The sequence below is a fragment of the Lobosporangium transversale genome (assembly GCF_002105155.1).
Source record: "Lobosporangium transversale strain NRRL 3116 chromosome Unknown BCR41scaffold_16, whole genome shotgun sequence".
Lineage (NCBI taxonomy): Eukaryota > Fungi > Mortierellomycota > Mortierellomycetes > Mortierellales > Mortierellaceae > Lobosporangium > Lobosporangium transversale.
Genome location: NW_019028994.1, coordinates 803478 through 818200, shown reverse-complemented (window position 1 = coordinate 818200; position 14723 = coordinate 803478). Strand labels below are relative to the sequence as shown.

General features: G+C 44.5%; 4 protein-coding genes across 4 annotated transcripts; 1 reads left to right on the top strand and 3 right to left on the bottom strand.

Moving 5' to 3' along the window:
- Positions 1-58: 58 nt before the first annotated feature.
- On the bottom strand, positions 59-1679 carry BCR41DRAFT_305102 (hypothetical protein; the record flags this gene model as incomplete). Its single annotated transcript, XM_022020778.1, has 4 exons — positions 59-656; positions 760-1107; positions 1222-1405; positions 1523-1679. 4 exons carry the CDS (start codon positions 1677-1679, stop codon positions 59-61), a joined length of 1287 nt encoding a protein of 428 aa, XP_021881997.1.
- A 1154-nt stretch (positions 1680-2833) lies between these two features.
- BCR41DRAFT_322094 (hypothetical protein) lies at positions 2834-5005 on the top strand. The gene is made up of 4 exons (XM_022021462.1): positions 2834-3061; positions 3173-3739; positions 3823-4463; positions 4546-5005. Exons 1-4 carry the CDS (start codon positions 3000-3002, stop codon positions 4917-4919), a joined length of 1644 nt encoding a protein of 547 aa, XP_021881996.1. The 5' UTR covers positions 2834-2999; the 3' UTR covers positions 4920-5005.
- Positions 5006-5022: 17 nt separating this feature from the next.
- BCR41DRAFT_322090 (small subunit of acetolactate synthase-domain-containing protein) lies at positions 5023-6364 on the bottom strand. Its single transcript, XM_022021461.1, has 3 exons — positions 6236-6364; positions 5684-6130; positions 5023-5527 (listed from the first exon to the last, which is right to left on the bottom strand). Exons 1-3 carry the CDS (start codon positions 6284-6286, stop codon positions 5063-5065), a joined length of 963 nt encoding a protein of 320 aa, XP_021881995.1. The 5' UTR covers positions 6287-6364; the 3' UTR covers positions 5023-5062.
- Positions 6365-6748: 384 nt separating this feature from the next.
- On the bottom strand, positions 6749-8255 carry BCR41DRAFT_322088 (ketol-acid reductoisomerase). Its single transcript, XM_022021460.1, has 2 exons — positions 8032-8255; positions 6749-7901 (listed from the first exon to the last, which is right to left on the bottom strand). Exons 1-2 carry the CDS (start codon positions 8155-8157, stop codon positions 6834-6836), a joined length of 1194 nt encoding a protein of 397 aa, XP_021881994.1. The 5' UTR covers positions 8158-8255; the 3' UTR covers positions 6749-6833.
- Between the last annotated feature and the right edge of the window lie 6468 nt (positions 8256-14723).

The following is a 14723-nucleotide window of genomic DNA, read 5'->3' as shown; positions in this document are numbered from 1 at the left end:
TACAGCTAAAGTCAGATACTGAGCACAACTCTGATAGCACTCACATTTCTTTTTACTATTAAAAAAAAAAAAAAAAAAAAAACTTACCAAGACACGGATTGCAGTGCCCTTTATGACAGGACATCTCGCAAGTATGGACCCCGCAGCGCAATTTCTTACCACAGACTAATGTACAAGCGTGGGCTTCCATCAAAGTTGAGTTGCTCTCTTGCGAGATCCTGGACTGCTTCTGATTCTTGGCTGGACAACAACGATTTGTGCATTGATGTTTACCACAAGTCCGGAGAGCTCGACATGGTTTTTCGCAAGTCAGCTGCTTATCTTGGTAGAGCCCTCTGTCAGAACAGACTTTTTCGACATGTGTGGATCCGCATCGGCAATCCAGCCGAACAACAGTTTTGCAAGGTGCGCACTTTCCGGTGTGACACTTTTGCATGCATTGGTGTCCACAACTAAGCACTTTCTTGCAAATGCCTCCGTCACAGACAGGAACAGGATCCATACAAGTCTTTCGGGCCTTATTCAAAAGCAGTGAGATTGGCTTGGCTCCACATGGACAAGTCTTAACAAGCTCAGGCGAAGCTGGGCATTGACTTGGTTCTTTACTGATGGGATGGCATTTCTTGGTACATTCATGATGACCACATGCAAATAATCTGTCAATTATTAAAGAAAAACATCGATATGTATTAGTAATAATGTCAACAACAGCAATCAACCTTTGACCTTTGATGAGTAGAATTTTTTTTTTTTTTTTACCTTTTACAAATCTCTTTACACTCGAAGAACCCATTAATTTCGTCACCATCCACTAAAGTTTTTCTGGGCTCTCCTTCGCCACAGCGTGCTCGACGCTCGTGTTTCCCACAATAGCAGTGTTGGATCTCTTCCTCCTCACAGGGTGCACAGAGTCCAGGATGGCAAACGGATGCACAGGAATGTTTCCCGCACCCTAAAAGTTCTCCGCAGACCTTTTGACAGGATTGACCGGTCTGAAAAGTGAAATCAGTATCGACGCAGCGCAGCTGGAAAGTCTCATTGCCGCAGTAGCATGATTGAGTAGGGCCCATGCCACTACAAGGAGGACATGGACCAGGATGACATGGACTATTTAATAGCAAATAGAGAAGAAGAAGAAAAAAATACAAAAGTTAGGCTCTGATGAGTGAATAACATACGGTTATTATGTAAAAGCCCACAGATATTTCATGAGTATCGTACAGGCTGCATGAGTGAGGACAGTCTCTAGAGCGTCCACAGAGTTCACCACAGGAGTGAGGGGTGAAGTATCGATTGTATTCAGGGTTGGCTGTCTTGCCACAGAAGCAAGTGTACTCTTTAGGGAGCGAGATTTGAGTATTTTGGCAACCTGGACATCGCCAACCTTCTCCATGGCCATTAGAATCTGTATGTGGTGAACCAAAAAAAAAAAAAAAAAAATACACACAGCTTTTTGATTAGTACACTTTAGACAAGGCTCTCTATTGATATTTTATCTCAAACGAGTGTATCTGTTGCATACCTGAAGATGACTTTTTAGCCCAAGTGGAGAGGCAATCAAGATGGAAAGCTGCCCAGCAAACCTGACAATTCCAGATCCTATGGGCTGGGCGGACAACATCCCAACAGACCATACACTCATAGGTCGAGTTGGTCAAGCCAACTGTGAGTGCTTCCATCAAATTGCGATCTTCCTCTACTTTATTTACAAACTTGGGTGGTTGCCGAAGCACATGTCTTTTGTTATTTTTGCTGCTGTTGTTCGCAGCATGTCTCTGATGAGGAATTTGTGAGGGGCCTGAAGCTGTTGGTACATCTGCAGTTGAGTCAATTGGTGACGATAGCGACGATCCCCGTGAGGACAGAATACGATTAGAGGCTTCATTTCGTTGTGATCGCTGTCGTCTGTTATTGCTGCCACTACTACTGCTGCTGTTGTTATTTCGTTCAGTTTTATAGGATTGATGTTTATGCGGGGATGAATTAGAGTTGATTGCCACTGGCGTATCTTTCTGTGAGGCTATACCATTGTTTCGATCAACTCTCTTGCCCTTCCGGCGACTATCGTTTCGCCGATCGTTGTTATTTGACACCGTGGGCTGTGAATGCTGCCGACTTGGGCGTATATGTGAGCTTGCGAGTGAATGCGATGATTGACTCGAGTTGGTCTCGATGCCACCTTCATTGTTGTCGTCGATGCGTGCAAATGATGATGGGGTAGATCTGTTAGAACGGGTCCTACGAGAGCGAGAGCGAGAGTTATTATTGTTATTATTGTTATTATTGCTGGCTGTTGTTGTTGTAGTAGTGGTCGTCGATGTAATGTTATTTTCTACAAAGTGTGGATTAAAAGATGCGGTTGATGCAGAGTCTGTGAAGGTGAGAACGTCAGTCATGGAAAATTGAGATTGCTGATGCAAAGTTGTACTGCTGGTGCTGCTGCTGTTGAAAAGAATGGTAGTTGTGAGTGCTTGTTGGTGAAAAATCGGTTTGGGTATAAAAAGTATGAAAGCGTAAAAAAGATTGAAAGTGAAGATGATGTTCGGCAGCTTCTCTTTATACCCTTTTTTTTTATTTTTATTTTTTTAGACCATGCTTACAAAGAAAATCATTAAAGGAAAATTATATATTTTATTTCCAAATTTGCGGAACCTTAAATTCCTGCGGATTCCACTCAAGCCTCCCGCAGCACTTGTCTGGAGTTGAATTCTTTTTTACGTACAAGGTTTATGGCTCTAACAAGCCCACATGCCTCTGTTGTCCAAAAAGGAAATGGATGGTGCACGGTTCAAGCAATACCCAATTGTTCTTACTGTTCATCAGCGCCGTCTGTCTGTGTGGCAATGCAAACATCCTTACTATGCGTTTTGTTTCCTAAGAGGGGAGTGCTTGATTATTGAATGGGCTGACATGAAAAGCGTCACTTTCTCAATTCAAATTCTCTTCATTCATTCTCCATTCGCATTAATCGTTCCCACACTTTTCTAAGCAATTTTATCATGGGTTTGACAAAAACCTTCCCGGATGGCTCTACGCCTACTGTTGCCATCATTGGTGCAGGGTAAAATAAAAAAAAAAGAAGCGATAGCTCATTTACGTTCCTTACAGATATAAAACAATAAAATAAAATATAAAAAACCCATCCTAATAGATATTTACCTTAATCATCCAGACTCTCTGGGATTTGCGCAGCTATTCAGCTACAACGAAAGCTCCAATTGACAACGTACAGAGTCTTCGAATTAGAGTCCGATATTGGCGGCACCTGGCTCAACAATACCTACCCTGGGTGCCAGTCCGATGCTCCCGCCCACCTTTACAGCTATTCTTTCGCTCCCAACTATGATTTTTCCAAGAAGTTTGTCCCCCAGTCCGAGGTTCTGGCCTACTTGCGAGCCACTGCGAAGACTTTTAATATCTATGATAAGATTCAATTCCGCGCCCAGGTCACAAGTATGCGATGGGACGAAGGCCGTAACAAATGGATCTTGCGCTGGGTAAAAGTCCCTGGAAGTCAAGGCGAAGCAGCTGAAGATGCTGATGGCAGTCTCGATCATCAAGCTCAAGTGGAGAATATATATGAGGCGGATGTAGTCCTTCATGCGGCCGGCTTATTGCGGTTGCCTAAAATCCCAGAAGAGTTTGAGGCATTCGATGGTCCCAAATGGCACTCGGCTCGCTGGAACCACTCGGTCGATTTGACAGGGAAGCGTGTTGGCGTGGTTGGAGCATCTGCCAGGTAAACAAAACTCCATACTGAGTCTTATTATTATTATTATTATTATTATCATTTTATTTTGCTAATACAATGAAATTTTATAGCGGCATTCAGATCGTGCCTGCCATTGCCAACAAAGTGCAGTCTCTGCAAGTGTATGGACGCTCACCATCACACATCACACCTCAACTCAATTACAGCTACAATCGTATCTGGAAGTTCTTGTTCCACTATGTTCCCTTCTTCTACACACTCTACCGAGTGTTTTGGTATTATTACGTTGACTCGACTATACTGCTATATCATAAGTTGGCCTGGTATTCTGTCTTTCATCGAGCCATCGTCTACTTTGTCACTTGGTTTCACCGTTTCCGACAGTTTCCCTTTGATCGTTCAATGAGAGAAAAGCTTACACCACGTCATGAGGTTGCTTCCAGGCGTGTGGTCTTGTCCGATACCTTCTTCCCAGCACTCAAGCTCCCCCATGTGCATTTCCATCAAGATCCAATTGTCAAAGTCAGTGGCAAGACAATCGAAACAAAGGATGGATCTAAGAATGAACTGGACGTGCTGATCTTGGCAACTGGATTTAATTGGCTTGCGGGCTACCCTGTCGGGTACTGGACTGGTCGAGGAGGCGTAGACATTGCAACGAGCTGGGGCCATAGTCCGACAACTTATTATGGCACTTGTGTACCTGATGCTCCAAACTTTTTCTTGATTTGGGGACCAAACTCCGGTATCGGTAAGAGTTTTTGTAATTATTATTATTGTTATTTGTTCCTTAAATTATTCTTTTTAAATCTCTTTCTTATTATCTAAAATAGCTCACCATGCATTAACAAGTAACATCGAAGTACAAGTCATGTACGCCATTCGTGCACTCTCGTACATGATGGAAAAAGATGTGGCATCGATAGAAATTAAAAAGGAAGCGGCTGAAGAGTTTTTGGAGCTTCTGGACCGGAGAATGGAGCGAATGATTTTCACCACTAAGGTGGACCCAAGGTTTATAAACGAAAAAGGTAAATGTCGCGGATTCTGGTTCAGTGGTGTGACGGAATTTTGGTGGCACATGAAAGATCTTCATCCAGAGCGATACCATGTCCTAAGACGTGAAGAGGCTCTCAAGAATCGACCGCACATGAACGGGGAGAAACACGAGCTCGATGGCAATAAGCACAAAGACAAGGAAGCTTGAGAAAAAGAAAGAAGAGCTACCGAAGAATTTTACCAGATCCATCATTTTTTTTTTTTTCTTTTTTAATAAAACTTGTTTTTTTCCACCAATAAGTTACAATGCGACCAAGTTTATTTTTACATTTTTAAATAAATTTTCACTTTTTATCCAGGTGGCAACAGGGATGCATCAACACCTGATCCCTCTTCTTCAGGCTGGTCATTCTCCTCGCTATGGCGATCGTAAATGGGTGATCTCGGCATGGCCATCATACCACTTCTTGCTGCTTCCAAGATTCCAAAGGGCTTGACCAACTTTACAAATGAATCGATACGATCCGGCTTTGCAGACAACTCAATCACCACACAATCGCTGCTTACATCCACGATATTGCCCTGGAACAAATCTGTAAGCTCTTTCAATGACTTTAGATGCGCATGTGTTTGCCGCAGCGCATCCGATGGTGTCATATCTTCCTCGGCCTCTTCCTGCAGTAATTGCCAATTGGGTGAACGCGAATTCATCTGTGCTCGCACATGCTCGGGTCCCAAGATCGAGACCTTGATCAAAAGAAGCTCACGTTGGATCACCTTGAAGCCTGTGTAGTCCAGGACTGCCCAAACTGGAACCTAAAATAATAATAATAATAATAATAAAAAACAAGCGATTCCATGTTATTATTATCTAATTCTATATACTTTATATCCACCTGCATGAGCAACGAAAGCAGCAAAAGTGATAAGAAAGTATATTGGTCCATTGCCAGTTAGTCAAGCATGACTTACAAGATCCTCCAACTGCCTCCGAGCTTGCTCGATCGTCGAGGATTCACCCCTAAGAACAATTGTCATTCGACTGAGATCAGCAACCTCAGTCTTTGCAACAACCAATGAGTCAATGTTAAATCCTCTTCCGGCCAGAATGCCCGAAACGCGACTCAACACTCCCGGTTCGTTCTGGACAAGACAATTAAAGATATGGCGTTGTTTCGTGTTGTCCTTTCCAGAGGGCGGGGTATTATAGAGAATACTGGAGACTGCTTCTTCTGCATTAGGTGCGCCTGGATGAAGATAATCAGATGACAGAGCCGGGTGAAGTTTGCGAGGGTGTTTTCGCTTATATGAGATGGCGGATGTAGATGAGGATGAGAGACGGATCAACTGAGGCGTCCTCAAAAGAGGTGCCGTCATGCGGGTTGTCTGGATCCCTGATGTTGTGGCTATCATGGATGGCTAGTAAAGACATCAAGGTGTTAATTTTCCATTGTTAGATCATTCTGACACATATTCAGTCTCACAAGATCAGTTGTGATTGTTTATCAAGTCACGATTTGTTACCAGTGTCGTGGCTCTGTTGAGACTCGACGCGAGGAGTCTTGTTGTCCACATGGCGAATGAGAATGAAATGGGATGAGAGAATGTCAAAGGAGAGGTATAACCGAGAAAGAAGGAGGGAAAGAATGAGAGAAGTAAGAGAGAGAAGTTAGGAGACAGCAACTTTGTTTGACCGTTATCAGTTCAACATGTGCCAATTGAAGCCAATCACAGCGTGTGGGGAAATCATCTCTCACCCATCGGAGCTTTTATTTTGTGACAGGATTGAGTCAATAGCTGGCTCACTTTCATATGGTTTTCAGCCACAATGACAAATTTAAGCATTGTCCCAATCATGCATGACTGATCTGGTGTATTTTTAAATTAGTCGTCCATATTATAGAGACCAATTAGGAGGCATCCCATATCACCAGAATCAAGATCATGGGCTCTCCCATTAATCATTAATGGAAGATGTGAATGTGAACTGATCAAATAAAAAAAAAAAAAAAAAAGATAAAAAGATATATAGTATACAAGTAATCTTTTTATTGATGTGCAGAGATGATGGATGACAAATGTATATAATATAGTGTATATAGTGTACTTGAAACCCCGTATTTTACTGGTTCTCGGGTCTGAGCTGGCGAACAGCCTTGCCAGTGCGCCACATCTCATGGTCGGCAATCTCAGCCAATTCAGCTTCGAGCTCTGCACGGTAGTTAGGAGCCGAGTTCTTGGTCAATGATCTCCTGGTCTCGGTTCCGTTAGCAACAGATTCGTACAATTCCTCGAAAATAGGCTTGGAGGCATCATGGAACTTCTTCCACCAGTCGAGAGCACCACGCTGAGCAGTGGTAGAGCAGTTGGCATACATCCAGTCCATACCATTGGCACCGATCAAGGGGTAGAGTGACTGAGTAGCCTCTTCTACGGTCTCGTTGAAGGCCTCAGAAGGAGAGTGGCCACGGGCACGGAGGACCTCGTATTGAGCAACAAAGAGACCCTGAATAGCACCCATCAACACTCCACGCTCACCATAGAGGTCAGAGTAAACCTCCTGCTTGAACGTGGTCTCATAGAGATAGCCAGTACCGACACCCACACCAAGAGCAACTGCACGCTCCTTGGCCTTACCAGAGACATCCTGGTAGACTGCAACAGATCCGTTAATGCCGCGACCCTCAAGGAACAAGTTACGGACAGTGGTACCAGATCCCTTGGGGGCAACGAGAATGACATCAATGCCCTTGGGAGGAACGACGCCAGTATCTTCGGAGTAAATGACCGAGAATCCATGTGAGAAATACAAGGTCTTGCCCTTTGTAAGATACGGCTTGATCTCGTTCCAGAGCTTGGACTGGGCAGCATCGGAAAGAAGGTTCATAATGACGGTTCCACGCTCACAAGCATCGGTAATTTCAAACAAGTTCTTTCCGGGGACCCAGCCCTCAGAGACAGCCTTGTCCCAAGAAGAGCCCTTGCGACATCCGAGAATGACATTGAGCTTGTTATCGCGGAGGTTGAGTGCCTGGCCACGTCCCATAGGACCGTAACCGAGGACAGCGAGGGTGTCGTCCTTGAAGGTCTCCTGCAATTTGGCGGGTGGATAGTCGCTACGCTCATAGACAACTTCCTTCGTGCCTCCAAAGTCCATCGTCTTGATGCCACGAGTTTGGTTGAAGGCGATCTATGGATATAACGATTTTTATCATTCTTCAGTCAGTCAGGGGCAAAGAAATTTTTCTTTTTATTTTTGGAAGAAATGCATCACCATGAAGAATGTCATGTTGAATGAGAACTTTTTTTTTTTTTTTTACCTTGCAAGCAGCAGCGCGGGGAATATGTGCGATGGCGGCAGGACGAGCCAGGACAGAGAAGGAACGGGCAGCAGGGGCAGCGACACGAGTCAACTGACGGAAAGCGGAACGGGCAGCAAAGCTCATGATGTGATGGATATGATAAAGGTAGTCGTTAAATGAGAGAGGAGAGAAGGATAGTTATGGAGAGAGAAGAGAGAAGGGAGAAGAAGGAGAAAAATAAAGATCCTCCCCTTTTGTTTCTTGACCTTTATTATCTTTGTCTCTTTGTCACAGTCGCCCTATCTGCCATGGATCGTACCAATATGAGTAATGAAGCTCGGGGCAGTCACATCATCACGTTTCATTTTTACCGTTGAAGTGATCTCAGATCAGTGATTTAGGGCATTAAGGGCATTAAGGGCAGGCGAAGTGCATCATGCTGCAAAGGCAAATTCCTAGGCAAACTGTGCAAGAGGAGCCACTAGTAGTCGCCCTCTACAGAAACGCTAGCGGAGTAGATTGACAATAAATGACATGAAGAAGATGTTGTTTTTAGTTTGGCATACTGACGAATATCTTTCCTTTTATAATTCACTCAACAAGACAAAAGCATAGCATTTCCTCGCCATGCAAGAGACCGATCATGACAAAGTTGCTCCTAAATGGTTGAAAGAAATACAGTATTAGTCATTAACATAGGAAATGCACTCTTTCATCTACACATAGTGTTCACCAAGCTATTATACCATCCTTCATTTATTGCATCCACATCCATATGCGCTCGTAGCCTTGTGAATAGAGTTATGCTTCAAAAAGGATGGCACTATGGCTATGGCGACTTTTAAGGTTTAAGGAGTTGTATCAAAAAAAAAAAAAAAAAAAATTCCTGTTTTCTCTCTTTCCTCTTTAAACCCCCATCTCACGCCACACAATTGCTGTGTTTTTTTTTTTACATGTAAGAGACACACAAACATGCCTGGAATTCAACTTCTGCTCATAGCTATCACATATGACAGACCATCTAATATAACTTCTCTTCTTCTGAATAAAGAAACGACAATCAATCCAAAGAAGAAAAGAGAGTTTTAAACCATGTTTGGCTCTATGGAAACCCCATCACGAAGTATACTCTCACCGGCACAGGCTCTGAGGCTTTTTGATATCTATATAAAAGGTGCTCGCACTATAGATGATGACAACGAGATAGTGATGGAGCTATGTCTTGACGCTGACTCTGTTCTGTCTCGAATTCAGCGGCCCGGAAAGAGATCTTTCACTTCGGCCTCTTCAGTCTCTTCAACTTCCAATGGAGACATAGTATTGCGCAAAAATATCGCTTCAGCCTACCATGAGCTTGCTTGCTTATTTACACAGCTGGGTCACTTGAACCTTGCTCAAAGACGTGATAAAAAGGCTGAGAAATGGGGATACATCCAAGGAGACAACAGCAATGGCAATAATGGCAGCAATACCAGTAACAACAACAGTCCCAGCAACAACAGCAACAGCAACAGCAACAGCACAAGGCAAGAAAGTAGCGAAGTCAATGGTGGCAGATTGAGTAAGATGGTGAAATTAGTACAATCCCTGCCAGTGCAGGCCATTGCGACTATCTCAAAGAACATATTCAACAATAATAGACCTCCTACAATCGTCAGATACAGCGTACCGAAAATTGATGCAAACCTGAATGACATCCATCAGCTTGTGTACTGTCTTAGCTTGGTTCCTACTGCTCCTGCTCCAACCACCGATCTCAATGATCACGAGAAAAAGTGGTGCCAGACCATATCAGACGATCCAGGTGAGTACGAGCGACTGCGTAAACTGGCATCTGATGTGATCGAAATGTTCATCAACGATGAGATCAAGGCTGAGGCTACAGTCGCCGAAGTAGTGGCTCTTGCTCCCGTCCTCGATCGAGGTCTATTCACGAGACTGCTCATGGCTTTCATCAACGGAATCAGTCGGAATATCATGTTGCAGACTCATTTGCTAGAAGGATTGGCTCAGTTGATGCAGCGTGCTCCACCTGGATACCTTGACTCAGATGATCTGGTATCAATCCTCAATGCTCTTAATTCTCGTCTACGAGTCACACATGGGCAATCCGGTGACCATCTCTATCGCATGTCTGCTACAGTCTCACATGTCCTGGATGCTATGGTCAATAATCAGATTAAAGGCCTGAAGCGAGGTCAACTCCATGAGCCACTTGCAGCATACCTCAAACAGCTGAAAGAAAGCCCAGATCCTCATCTGGTCTATCAAGCAGCTTATGCTTTCCAAGCTCTACTATATATCCCAGATGATGAAACGACAATGCAATCCATGCTTCGACGGACATCAGTAGTGCTCCGAGGAGTGTTTGGAGTGGTGAGTGCAGTCAAAGACGTGAATATGAAAGTGTTCATGGATGAGATAAGCAACATCCAGAAAGAGCTTCCTTCCGTAATAGATATTATGGACCTGAGTCTGCAAGTGTACAAGGATTCAACCTCATTATATGAGAGTGGAGCAACTTTCAAACAATGTATGGAAGAGGGACTTATTTTTAGTCGCAGGTCTGCGTGGTATCCAGCACTACGTGTAGCTGATGCACTACTCCAGACAGGCGAGCTGATCAAGTTCAAGACTCTTGTGTGTGAAGCATCTTGTCGAAATGATGCAGTATTCCAATGGGGACTATGTCAAAGGCTGGGACAGATTGCAGCTGATGCACAGTGGAGCATGGATGCTAGGCAGGATGCCATCACATTCCTTGGAGAGATCTACATGAATGATCAGGAGTGGGGCAGCCATGTACATGTCAAGCAATGGATCATTCATATCCTTAGGAAACTGTCTTCATTGCCACTGGGGCTACAAGGTATGTATCCTTCTCTTTTCTGTAGATGTGTTTGGATGCTGTTAATACTCAGCATATTATAGCTAGTCCATTTATCCCTTACACATGTCCTTTTCTTTCCAGCCATAGGTACCCTCTTGGATGATCTAGAGAAACATGGGAGCCTCGAGAAACAAGAGGTGTACAGGAGCTGTCTTCAAGAGCCAATGATCCAGCACCCTTTCACTTTCACACTCCCTCTGTCTACATCTTCACATTTACTTGATCGTGTACAGAAGAAGCCCGATGTCGAAAACAGCCTGCGTCAACTAAAAAGACGACGGGTAGAAGCTGAAAACAACCAAGGATTCTACATTCAACAGTACGCCAAAGCAAGTCCTCAAGCAAGCGATACTAAGTTGTTCTTACTGATGGACAAAGTAAAAGAGTTCTTGGACAGCGACCGCAAAGTGTTACTCGTCCAAGGGGATTCAGGGGCAGGCAAGTCGACATTCAACCGTGCGCTGGAACGTACACTCTGGGATACATGCCAAAGTAGACATGGCCGGATTCCACTGTTTATCAACCTTCCAGCCATCGACAAGCCAGAGAAGGATTTGGTTGCAAAGCAGTTGCGAGATTATGGCTTTACAGACTCACAGATCAAGGAACTGAAGATGAATCGGCCCTTCATCTTGATCTGTGATGGGTATGACGAGAGCTTGCAGACCAGCAATTTGTATGTTGCCAATCGATTGAACCAGCCTGGAGAGTGGGAAGCTCAGATGGTGATTAGTTGTCGCAGCGAGTATCTTGGATTAGACTATCGAGATCGCTTCCAACCTATGGACCGCAATCACCAAGCAGATGCCGGATTATTTCAAGAAGCTGTGATTATGCCATTTAATGAAACTCAGATCGATGACTATATCGAACAATATGTTACAGTCGTGGATCCACTGTGGCGTGTAGATGACTATCGACGTGCACTCAAAATGGTTCCTAGTCTACAAGACCTTGTGAAGAACCCTTTCATTCTATCGATGTCGTTAGAAGTACTTCCACGGATGGTGGATCCAAGCTGCAACATTTCTAGCACCAAGATCAAGCGAATCACACTATATGATCAGTTCGTTGAGCTGTGGCTCGAACGAGGCAAGAAGCGATTAGGCGAGACACTAAGGCCGGAAGATAGAAAGATGTTCCGGATATTTACAGATGAAGGGTTTGCACAGAATGGAATCAAGTACTTGACGGAGCTGGCTATAGCAATCTATAGGCATCAAGATGGCAACCCTGTGGTGGAGTATTCGCCATTTAAGGACAAGGGTACATGGAAAGAAGCGTATTTCAGCAAAGAGAATAGAAGCAACCTGTTGCGTGAGGCTTCACCACTCACTCGTACAGGCATTCAACATCGATTCCTCCATCGATCTATTCTGGAATATAGTCTAGTACGAGCGATATTTGAGCCGCAGCCAGCAACTACTGATTTTACAAGCGAAGAAGAAGCAAAGGCAACTACATCGCTTTCTCGTCGACAGAGTATTAGCTCGGTGTTCAGTTTCGAAGATATGGACATCAAAGAGAGTGAACAAGAAGTAGACCTAGTTAAAGCCGATGAGACATCACCTTTAGTATGGAGAAGTTTTGTAGATGAGCCATCCATCCTTCAGTTCCTAGAGGATCGTGTTCGTCTTGAGCCGATGTTCAAACAGCAGCTGTGTACATATTTGGAGCTCTCAAAGGGCGATGATATGTGGCGAATAGCAGCAGCCAATGCAATGACAATCTTGATCCGAGCAGGCGAGTCGTTTATCGATGCAGACTTACGAGGAATCCAGATTCCAGGGGCAGACCTCAGTCATGGTGTCTTCGAATATGCTCAGTTGCAAGGAGCAGATCTGAGGAAGGTCAACTTACGGAACTGTTGGCTTCGTGAAGCGGACTTGAGTGAAGCAAAGATGGCAGGCGTACAATTCGGTGAATGGCCACTTCTCGAAGTAAGCGGTGAAGTATATAGAGGATCGTACTCGCCTAATGGCAAGACGCTCGCTGCAGTTATTGAAGATGAATCAACCGCGTATGCAATTAACATTTATGACACATCAACATGGGAAAAGCTTTTGACTTTAAAGCATGATGGGTCAGGCTATCGCTTTGTATACTCACCAAACAGTCAACATGTCGCCTCCTGGGGCCGCTATCCGTATGCAATTTTAATTTTGGATACAACATCAGGAGCATTGGTTCACAGATTGGAGGGCCATACACGCCCTGTCTTGTGTGCAGAGTACTCACCTAATGGAAACGATCTTGCCTCAGCTAGCGAAGATGCCTCAGTGCGAGTTTGGGACACCCAGTCAGGCGTGCTCAAACACATGTTAGAGGGCCATACTGATGCAGTGAGAAGTGTGGCGTATTCACCTGATGGAAAGCAAATTGCAACTGGTGGAAATGATGCGATAATACGACTGTGGGATGCAACATCTGGGCAGCAGCTGAAGGCGCTGATGGGCGAGTTTAGAATTGACCAAATTGTGTACTCACCTAATAGTCAGGAAATCGTAACTTGTTGTGACCAATATCTTTCACTGCCTGTGTGGGATGCTAGATCTGGTCAAAAGCTGTGTGAACTGGAGCATGATAAGCGTGTTTGTGGCATTCAGTATTCGCCTGATGGAAAATTCGCTGCTTCGTTTACCTCATTCAAGGTATTCCTGCGAAATATGCAAACAAGGCAAACCATACATACCCTTGAAGGACACTCTAGCTCAATCCAGGATGTAAAATACTCACCAAATGGAGAACAAATAGCCACTTGCAGTTGGGACACTACAGTTCGCCTTTGGGACGTCAAATCGGCACAGCTAATGAATATCTTCTATGGACACTCTAATCTAATATACCGTGTGGCATATTCTCCAAGTGGCCATCAGGTTGCATCCTTCAGCAGAGACGGAACAGTACGCCTCTGGGATTCTCAGCCGCAACACTCCACTTATGCTTTGCATAGCCATCCGAAATCGTCCAGAAGAACTGGAATCTCGCCAGATGGTCAGCAGATAACTTCATTCAGCGGAGATGGAATGCATGTGGATGATGCACGGACAGGACAACCTATTTATGTTTTACAAAGCCCCGATGGAAACGCATCCTACATCAAGTATTCGCCTGATAGTCAGTTGCTTGCTTCTTATCACGAGAGCCTACGCGTCTATCTCTGGGATGCTCAATCAGGCCAAATCATCCGTACCTTGGAAGTACAAGGTGAACAAGGTGATGTCGTCTACTCCTTGGATTTCTCTGCTACTAGCCGCCAAATGATCTGTGGTCATTTCAATGGAAAAGTAACTATGTGGGACACACAGACAGGAGAGCTCATCCGCACTCTACAGAGCCATGATAAACGTGTGGAGCATGTAGTATTCTCGCCCAACGGCCGCCAGATTGCTTCGTATGATAATTATATTCTCAGAGTATGGACAGCCCAAACAGGAGCCCTTCAGTACGAGATTACGATAGAATCTTTCCGTCCTATGTATTCACCTGACAGTCGAAAGTTGGTTTTGAATCACGGCGTATACAGTGGCATCTTTCGAATATGGGACGCAGAAACGGGTGAGCTTTGTTATGAAATAGAGTTTGATAGTCCTTCAGCAGGCTTGACATTTTCGCCATGTAGTCAACATATGGCTATTGGAATAATGGAGGGGCTGATCAGTGTGGTGGACATAGACTCAGGGTCAATACTGCATAAGTTTGAAGGACATATCCACGGACCCAATGATATGGCTTATTCATCCGATGGAAAGTATTTTGCCTCGGCCAGTGGAGATAGGACGGTGCGAGTGTGGGATCCAGAGTCAGGCCAATGTTTGAT

Excerpts from the sequence above, each read along its gene's own strand:
- BCR41DRAFT_322094 (XM_022021462.1), top strand. The coding sequence starts at position 3,000 with ATGGGTTTGACAAAAACCTTCCCGGATGGCTCTACGCCTACTGTTGCC. Across the intron at positions 3,062-3,172 it reads GTTGCCATCATTGGTGCAGG|ACTCTCTGGGATTTGCGCAG; the intron begins GTAAAATAAAAA and ends TTAATCATCCAG. Across the intron at positions 3,740-3,822 it reads GTGGTTGGAGCATCTGCCAG|CGGCATTCAGATCGTGCCTG; the intron begins GTAAACAAAACT and ends GAAATTTTATAG.
- BCR41DRAFT_322090 (XM_022021461.1), bottom strand. The coding sequence starts at position 6,286 with ATGTGGACAACAAGACTCCTCGCGTCGAGTCTCAACAGAGCCACGACA. Across the intron at positions 6,131-6,235 it reads TCAACAGAGCCACGACACTG|CCATCCATGATAGCCACAAC; the intron begins GTAACAAATCGT and ends TGTCTTTACTAG. Across the intron at positions 5,528-5,683 it reads GGAGGCAGTTGGAGGATCTT|GTTCCAGTTTGGGCAGTCCT; the intron begins GTAAGTCATGCT and ends TTATTATTTTAG.
- BCR41DRAFT_322088 (XM_022021460.1), bottom strand. The coding sequence starts at position 8,157 with ATGAGCTTTGCTGCCCGTTCCGCTTTCCGTCAGTTGACTCGTGTCGCT. Across the intron at positions 7,902-8,031 it reads CCCGCGCTGCTGCTTGCAAG|ATCGCCTTCAACCAAACTCG; the intron begins GTAAAAAAAAAA and ends TTATATCCATAG.